Source organism: Maylandia zebra, linkage group LG9 (genome assembly GCF_041146795.1).
Source record: "Maylandia zebra isolate NMK-2024a linkage group LG9, Mzebra_GT3a, whole genome shotgun sequence".
Classification (NCBI taxonomy): Eukaryota; Metazoa; Chordata; class Actinopteri; order Cichliformes; family Cichlidae; genus Maylandia; species Maylandia zebra.
Window position 1 is genome coordinate 549,917 of NC_135175.1, and position 8,869 is coordinate 558,785.

Genomic DNA, 8,869 nt, shown 5'->3' on the forward strand with positions numbered 1-8,869 from the left:
AGAAGGCAGCTTATAATGACACATAGGTTTTCTCTAGATTTAAAAAAAAAGATTAATATAATAGTCAGCACCTCTAGGTTTGTAATGGAAAGTCAGTGCAGACCAGTATCCGATCGTTCAGTCTGACGTCACTAGCCGTGTCTGGGACTAAGCTCCGCTGCAGGTCCATATATCAAACGATCACTGTGGCATTACTGAGAGTTGAAAAACTGTCTAAAGTCTTTCATCTTTAATAAAATGATCAGCGTTCTGCTCTACCAGGTGTAACAATTGAGTTTAACATCCAGGCATCCATGAAAACGGAATTTATGACATTTAACGGAGTTAGTTAGCAGGACGTTAGCTCGCTTCTATCTAAATAGAATATAACATGTCCTGACTGCAGGGTTTTGGAAACAAATTAAAAACGTACAGCTCTGTTATCACTTCCAACATAAATGAAGACAGAAAACTAAACAGCAGTGACGTTTGTAGGGTTACTGAAGTTGGGCTAGCTGGTATATAATGATGTGCTATGTGACCGCTAGCGACACAGCTATGTTAGCACAATATTAGATTAGATTAGATTAGATTAGATAGAACTTTATTAATCCCTCGGGTGGGTTCCTCTGGGAAATTCGATTTCCAAAAAAGCACAGCACCGACAGAAGTTACAGAGTTACAGAATATTATATATACAGTATATATATATATATAATACACACACACACACACACACACACATATATATATATAAATACAGAGACAATATAAATAAAATATACGAAGGGGATAAATAGAATAAATAGGAATAAAAATAAAAATACAAGTGAATTGCACATTTCAAGTATTGAGTCTATTGCACCGTTGACTATTTACAAAAGTATTGCACAAAAGGTATTGCACAGTGAGGTGAAGAGGCACTACAGCTTAGTTGTTCCCCCCTCCTTTGTCCTCCTGTTTCCCCTCCCTCTCCCCTCCAGAGAGGAGTTAAACAGTCTGATGGCGTGTGGGACAAAGGAGTTTTTAAGTCTGTTAGTTCTTGTCTTTGGGAGAAGCAACCTGTCACTGAACAGACTCTTCTGGTTGTTAATGGCCGTGTGCAGAGGATGCCTGGCATTGTCCATAATGTCCATCAGTTTCTTTAATGTCCTTTTCTCTGCCACTGTCACCAGAGTGTCCAGCTTCATGCCGACCACAGAGCCAGCCTTCCTGATCAGTTTCTCCAGCCTGGATGAGTCCTTCTTTGCTGTGCTGCTCCCCCAGCACACCACAGCATAGAAAAGTACTCCAGCAACCACCGACTGGTAAAACATCCTCAGGAGCTTCCTGCAGATGTTAAACAAGCTAACTTTTTTCCACTCGATAAAAGTTAACGTGAGTGTTCTCGGTGGTCAGGAACAAATGTAATCGCATGGCAGGATGCTGTAAAAGGACCAAACTTCAGCCAGGAGAACAACTGAGATAATCCATCCACAACATGAGGTTAGTCATTCATATACTGCTGCATGGGCTGGGCTGTAGTTACATCCTAAGGTTTTAAAAACTGAGCTTAAATAAATGATAAGATAAGATAAGATAAGATAAGATAAGATAAGATAAGATAACCTTTATTAGTCCCACACGTGGGAAATTTGTTTTGTCACAGCAGGAAGTGGACAGTGCAAAAGTTATGAGGCAAAAATTAGAATACAATAAGAATAAATACAGTACACAACTGTACAGAATAGAATAAAATAAAATACTATATACAGTAGAATAAAATAAAATAAATATACAATAAGATAAAAATAGAATACAAATACAAATACTATATACAACTGAGTAAAAATACAACGATGACAGAAAGGATTATTGCACTTAGTATTATTGCATATGTATGGATGTGTGTGCTTGATCAGTTAAAGTCTTTATTATGGAGTCTGACAGCAGTGGGGAGGAAAGACTTAAGATTAGCGGTAACAAAAGCCGAGGGAGGTCAACAGTGATCACTGACTTTTTAGGAGCTTTTTGAGATTAAATAGAAGAAAATACAAAACATTAAACATGTTAACAACACAAAAGCCATATTAAACACAGACTACTTTAGGCCCGGAAGTAGGATTCGTCACGTCATCACTGATACTCTGAGTTAGCGATCCAAGATGAGGCACTGAAATTAAACAGTAGTAAAACTGTAAACTTGTAATCTTTACTGCCATCGTAGTGCAACTCACTGAATAAGCCATATACAGAGCACTGATCAGGCTCAGTCCATGAATGTGTTTTTAAGTGCAGAAAACGTTTATTATGCTGCATTGTAGTGATGCCTGAATGGCTCTAGCTTGCTAAGAACGAAAACAAATCCTGTTTTCTTTCCATCACTTACCTTGGCATCATCATTAATAAAAACCAGTCCTCTAGATGTTCACTTAATTTTATTCCAATTTTGCATAAAACACAAGATAAACTAAATACTTGTCTCCAGAGTTTTATCACCAGAGCGGAGGGATTATCTCGATGGAGCTTTGTCTCTTGATGTAAATAAAGAAACCCTGGTGGATATTGACAGACTCCTTTATAACTTTGTATGGAAGAATAGAATAGATTATACTAAGAGATCAGTTGTATCAAACTCAAACCAACATGGTTCCGTAAACTTGACTTTTCTACAATAAACAGTGTGTTTAAAATAAACTGGATCAAGAAATTTCTCAGGAACACAACATCAAGTTGGTGAAAACAATGGTGGTGTTGACCTTGTTTTACTTTGTAACTACAACATTTATAAAATCTCCTTAAAACTGTCCTAATTTAATAAACAGAAACAGAAACAGTTGCTGCTTTATAAACACAACTTTTCTCCACACAGATATGATATTTGGAACAACAGAGACATTTTATACAAACACAAGTCTTTATTTTTAGGCGACTGGTTTATTCATGGGATTCGTCTTGTTTTGCAACGTCTTAATCCAAATTTAGGTTTCATTTCTTACTCTGAATTTTTGAGTGTATATGGTCTTCCTGTTCCACCAAAGGAATATGCCATAGTGTTTGATGCTATCCCTACTGGTGTTTTAAGACTGTACAGAAATTTTGTTGTTAATGATCTGACTCCTCTACAACTGGATCCTGCTGTTACCAGATCTGTTTTCACCTTAAAGAGGAAAAACAACCGTGACATATGAACTCTTTTTCAGAAAGACAGAACTGGTGTCCCAGTGGCCGTAAAGCAAACATCTTTTAAAATCATTCATCATTTTTACCCCACCCGAACTTTTCTTGTATAATATAAAAAAGACTGATGTCCAGTGTTCATTTTGTAGCCGTCAGAAAGAAGATAGTTCACACTTATCTTTGTGCTGCTTATGCACTTCTCTTTTCTAACACGATTTTTGCACTTTTGTTGTTTCTTTTATCTATTCTGACTTCTCTCTGTGTTATGAAAAAATATTATCTGGCTTTTCTGATTACCCTATCAATAGGCAAAACGAATTTTATTTCATTAATTTACTCATTTTACTGGTTAAATTTCAAAGACATGAATCCAAATTTTCTAACGCAAAACCGTCTTTTCAATGCTTTATGAATGAAACCAGACAATATTTTAAAACTATACAACAGTCCCATAATATAAAAGCAATTCTTCTGCTGATTCAACCCCAGCCTGCGTTTTTAACCCCCCGACATTGAATTCTGTAATGTTTGAAGTGCGTTCAACGAGAAAAAAGATCCCGCAGTAACTTCCGGGTCACGTCTTTCAACATCCTATCAAAGCGTCGTGACGCTGTGGGCATACGTACAGCACGCGCTGAGCACAACTGCTTGTGCAACTGTCCTGCACGTTGACATTGAAACGCTCCGAGAGACCGCCGCGCTGCTGTCGTCTCTCACAGGTCAGTGATTTAACCTGCTGTTCATTATGTGACGAAACTACAGCTGAATATCTTCGTAATACGCTGTTTGAATTAAGTCCACACATCCGCTAACAGTGGCTGCTGGGTAACGTTAGGGCCACAACCATACCTGCTGTGTTTTTACTCTGTGTTGTTGTTAAGTCTTATTTGAAAAGCCGAATAACTCGAACACGAGAGCGGCGTGGAAGTGGGCTGTAACATGATGCTAGTGATATTAGGATAACCGGGCGGAGGCTAGTTTTGACCCGGTTAGTTGCACTACAGCTAAACCTGAGGTTACCGAGGGCGACATCAGTCAGAGTTAGCGATATAACGACAGTATTAAATAAACACACGACCCACACAGCCCACTGATCACAGCATTAGCCCAGCTGTGTTACGGCTGAGTGTCCACAGATGATCTTTGCCTTTTTCGTGTTTAAATCCTAATGTCCTGGGTGTATTTGTTCCCCTGTCAGACAGGCTAACATGGGATCCTCCTGGTCCACAGCAGAGCCCTCTGTAGTCAAAGCTGAGGCTATGAAGACCGTCTCTGCTCAGCGCTGCCCAGTGCAGGAGGAAGCTCAGCCTGTCAGAGGTACTGTAGTTTCATTACAGTCAGGATGTCATAGCGTGAAATGCTGGGCCGAATTTCTTCTTCCAAATTCTCCTTTGTAAGTGCAAGGTGAAGATGGCATGCGATTTGTGAAACAGATATTTTTTATTGCTACTAACTGCACATTTATAAAATACTCTGACGAATGTCGACAAGCCAGGAATGGAAAATCTGATAATCACTCTAAAGAGGCATCAGTGGCTGTTAATATGTAAAAACAAATACTCAAAAAACTGTCTGAATACAGTGAAATCCATATCGACAAGCTGCTGTAAGCCAAGCTGTGGCAGAGCAGCTAGCATCAGGCTGAATGCTTAGAAAGCAGAGAAGTTGCAACAAAACAGTGAATAAATGGAGCGATCTTTCCTGCACAGACTCCAGAGCTCAGTGGGGGGTTCGTGGAAAGTGAATTTCTTCCATTGTATGAGGAAGATAACAGGTTTATCATAAATGTTAGTATATTGTGACACCCTTAACTCGAGCAATTAAGAAAAGAAACGGCTTGTGTCAGAGAGAAGGTCCTGTGCACACAGATAGTGTTTTACTCCCACAGAAAACTGCATTTCATGGTATTACATAGGTCATTAGCTCTCATTCTTCACTGTTATCATAAACTGTACAAGTTTTACTGAATGATGTTGAATTATATCTTGACTGTGGTTGTGTATTTGTGTTTTTCTTAGCATCTCCGCCTTCACAATGTCCCATGCATCAAGCTCAGGCTGAAAAAGGTAGGGACTTCAGTCTAAAGGATAGCCTGTGGCTTGCCTGCACTGCAACACATTTCTATGTTCAGATGGTTGTTTTAATGAAATGATCAAACCTGTGGCTCGCACGTGTTCTCCTGCAGGTCCGGCCCACCAGGATCAGGCGTACAACTTTGTGGAGTGTCCCATGAGAGCTGCAGCAGTCACGAAGGGCGACATCGATCCAGCAAATATGGTACCTGTGCAGCTTGGAGCAAAGAGGCTTTATTTTAGAAGTAACTTTTATGTTTTAAGCTACGGTTGCCTGATCCTTAATTCGTTTTAGTTCTGATACACTGGCCTCGTTTGCTGCCACGCACTGTTGTTGTCTGCGGTGGCTCTAGTTTGTGTGCTCGTGTATTCAGCCAGCTGACAACAACATGTTAGTGTTACTTCCCAACAACACCAAGCACAACAAAAGAGAAGCAGCTTTGTTATGCGAGCTTTTCAGTTGTTTCAACACTTGACCAAAGGTATGAAACACATGTATGCTGCACTGACCATGTTCTCTCCTGGAGGACTTATGGCTGTCATGCCTGACATCTTTTCTATGTTTTAAGGTCATGGCTCAGACTATAATTTATCTTTTTCCACACGTGCAGATGCCTCCTCCCAACCAAACGCCAGCTCCAGACCAGCCCTTTGAACTCTCTATCAGAAGAGAGGAGTCCACTATCCCACGTCACGACACAGAGAAGAACTGGGTGTACCCGTCGGAGCAGATGTTCTGGAACGCCATGCTGAGGAAGGGGTCAGTTGGCTGGTGTTAAGACTACTTCAGGCTACCATATTGGAAACTATGAACTTCTATTTAGTGTCTCATTGAACCTCAAAGTCAGTGTTTTTAAAAATGCTTGGATTTCACATATCGGTAGCTTTAATTATTGCAGTAGCACAGTGATGGAGAAATATCTGCTAAAGACACTGTTTCCTTTGTTCGATCCTGTGCTGCAGGTGGCGCTGGCGAGATGATGACCTCAGCAAAGGTGACATGACCAACATCATTAAAATCCACAATCAGAACAATGAGCAGGCCTGGCAAGAGATCCTGAAGTGGGAGGCTCTGCATGCTCGGTGAGTGCGTACGATCGTTTGCAGCGAGCTGCCTGTTGGTCAGAGAATTGAGCCTTAACTGATGAACATTTACCTCGTATAGTGAATGTCCATGTGGACCAACTCTGAGGAGATTCGGTGGGAAGGCTAAAGAGTACTCCCCCAGGGCCCGCCTCCGACACTGGATGGGGTGAGAATGAAACATCCTGATGCACATTTAATAATTTTGGCTGTGTTATGTTTCTCGTTTGGGTCTGCATTGCCAGCTGCTGGTCCGCTATAATGAAATCAGGGAAATGCGGACATGCCGCGCAAAGCAACCCATGCAGCGGTCCATTAAAACATGATGCATGTAAACCTCATGTTGGGGAAGATCCTGGTGACTAATTGAGTTTGTCTCTCTGCAGCTACGAGCTGCCATTTGACCGTCACGACTGGATCGTTGACCGCTGTGGGAAGGAGGTGCGCTACATCATTGACTATTATGATGGAGAAATCAACAAGGACACCTACCAGTTCTCCACCCTGGACGTGCGACCTGCTTTTGACTCTTTAGAAGCTGTGTGGGACCGTATGAAGGTGGCCTGGTGGCGCTGGACTTCCTGAAGGACTCTGGCTCATATTTGAGTCGCAAATTTTCAAAAACTGTTGTTACCCATTTCTGCTCTTTGCAACTTGTGTGATGCTGAAAAAAGAAACGAATCAGACCTCGTAAAAGATGATTGGATGTAGAAGAGTTTGTCCAACAGGTCATACAAGACCCTGTGTGTCTATGAAATCTATTGACTTGCGCTTAAATTTAACTGCTTGCTTGCTTACAGCTACCTGACTCTAGGTAATTTGAACCTCATCTAGCAACAGAAAGTTTAAATGTTTATTTTTCTCAGTTGGGACATTGAGACAAGCTTTAAAACCTGCCAATATTCCTTTATTGGCTAATGGTCATAAACCAGAAATCTAGGAAAGTTCATATGTTGTGTTTTAATAAATCACCTTTTCTGTGTTTTGTTTGTAAACACTGCGTATTTAATTAAACCATTTTTATGGGCCAGAGAGGTTAAACTACCTGTCCAGAATGAATTCAGTCCCCTCCTGTGAACTGGCAGGACCTGGTGTTTGAAACCAGGGTATTAGCAGCTGGTCCTGTGGGTTGTGGTGTGGAGGTCTCAGAGAAAAGGCCATGAAGCAAGCCTAATGAGCTACACTGAACCTAAAGCTGGAGATTTCAGTGACATGGACATGGTTGACTGATGTCCTGTAATCATTATGACGCTATAATTTGAGATCCAATAAATAAAATAAGTTTTTGTACAAAGTATCGGATCAGTATCGTCGATACCACCCTGAATATTACTTGGTATCAGATCGGAAAGAAATTCAGTGGTATCGCACATCACTACCACTGATTTAAGAACACAGTTGTGTGAAAGAAGCAAAAACTTCACTGCATACTCGGCTGTGGATGAAAGTACAGACATGATGGACACTGCACAGCTGACCATCTTCATCCGTGGAGAGGAAATATTGAACATTAAATAGATGCACAACGACAGGAAAAGACATTTTTTTAAAATGTATGTCAAAGTGTAACCGACATGAAACTGCTCTGGTTAAGGCACTATGCTGACACGAAGCTGAGAAACGTAACAATGACAAACACACGCTTGATGGAAGTGTTTATAAAAAGCTATAACTCAGAAACTATTGATAGAATTGTATCATGTCTCTATAAGGGTCTAATGGATTTGAAACCACATTCGACTTCATATATTAGAACAAAATGGGAGAAGGAAGGAGGGATAAAAATATTAGAGGAAGAATGGACGGCAATATGGAGATATCAGTGGATGTGTACCAGCTCACGAAAGTGGAGGGAATTCGGCTGGAAGTGCCTAATTAGATACTTTATAACACCTTCTCAGAAGTCTCATTATGATGATAACCCCCCTGCTTGTTGGAGGAACTGTGGAAATCAAAGTGCAAATCACTACCACATTTTCTGGGACTGCTCTATCTTGAGGGATTATTGGAGAGAAATACATAATGCCTTACAGGATATCTTTAAACGTGAAATACCCCTCGAGAGTAAGACTATGTTCTTTGGATATATACCTCAGGAATGGCCTAAATATGATAAACATTTAGTAAATATTCTACTGGTGGCCTGTAAAAAGAATATCACCAGAAAATGGTTATCCCCGGAGAGCCCAAACATAAGTACATGGATGGAAATCTATAACATGGAAAAGATAACAGCTTCTGTTAACCACAAGCTGGAGAAATTTACATCATACTGGGAAAACTGGGTCAAATATATCACGCCTCATAGGCCAGATTTATTTTTACAAACCAATAACTGTGATGTATGAGAGCATATATTTATAGGATCACCCCCTACCAACACATCCGTTTTTGTTTGTTTTTTTGTTTTGTTTTGTTTGTAGGTTTGTTGGTTTTGTTTGTTTTCTTATTTTGGATTATGTGATTGTTTCAATTGCTTCTATAGTTGTAAATATTCTCTCTTTATGACTCGGATGTAAATTAAAATACTATTTCGGTATCTAAGGTAGATAACCTAAGCAAGAAGTATGCTTACA

General features: G+C 40.2%; 1 protein-coding gene across 2 annotated transcripts; it reads left to right on the forward strand.

Moving 5' to 3' along the window:
• Positions 1–3,709: 3,709 nt before the first annotated feature.
• Positions 3,710–7,275, forward strand: hccsb (holocytochrome c synthase b). Of its 2 annotated transcripts, none has more exons than XM_004572065.6 (8): positions 3,710–3,857; positions 4,341–4,455; positions 5,157–5,204; positions 5,324–5,415; positions 5,822–5,970; positions 6,174–6,293; positions 6,376–6,462; positions 6,680–7,275. In XM_004572065.6, exons 2-8 carry the CDS (start codon positions 4,347–4,349, stop codon positions 6,876–6,878), a joined length of 804 nt encoding a protein of 267 aa, XP_004572122.1. In that variant the 5' UTR covers positions 3,710–3,857; positions 4,341–4,346; the 3' UTR covers positions 6,879–7,275. The 2 variants fall into 2 exon arrangements, with proteins under 2 accessions (XP_004572122.1, XP_014266460.1); XM_014410974.3 differs by having other exon boundaries at positions 3,712–3,857; positions 4,337–4,455.
• The last annotated feature ends 1,594 nt before the right edge of the window (positions 7,276–8,869 follow it).

What these genes read in the sequence shown, in the direction of transcription:
- hccsb (XM_004572065.6), top strand. Translation starts at nt 4,347, where the DNA reads ATGGGATCCTCCTGGTCCACAGCAGAGCCCTCTGTAGTCAAAGCTGAG. An exon ending in TCAAGCTCAGGCTGAAAAAG is followed by an intron (nt 5,205 to 5,323) that starts GTAGGGACTTCA and finishes GTTCTCCTGCAG; the next exon opens with GTCCGGCCCACCAGGATCAG. An exon ending in CGCCTCCGACACTGGATGGG is followed by an intron (nt 6,463 to 6,679) that starts GTGAGAATGAAA and finishes GTCTCTCTGCAG; the next exon opens with CTACGAGCTGCCATTTGACC.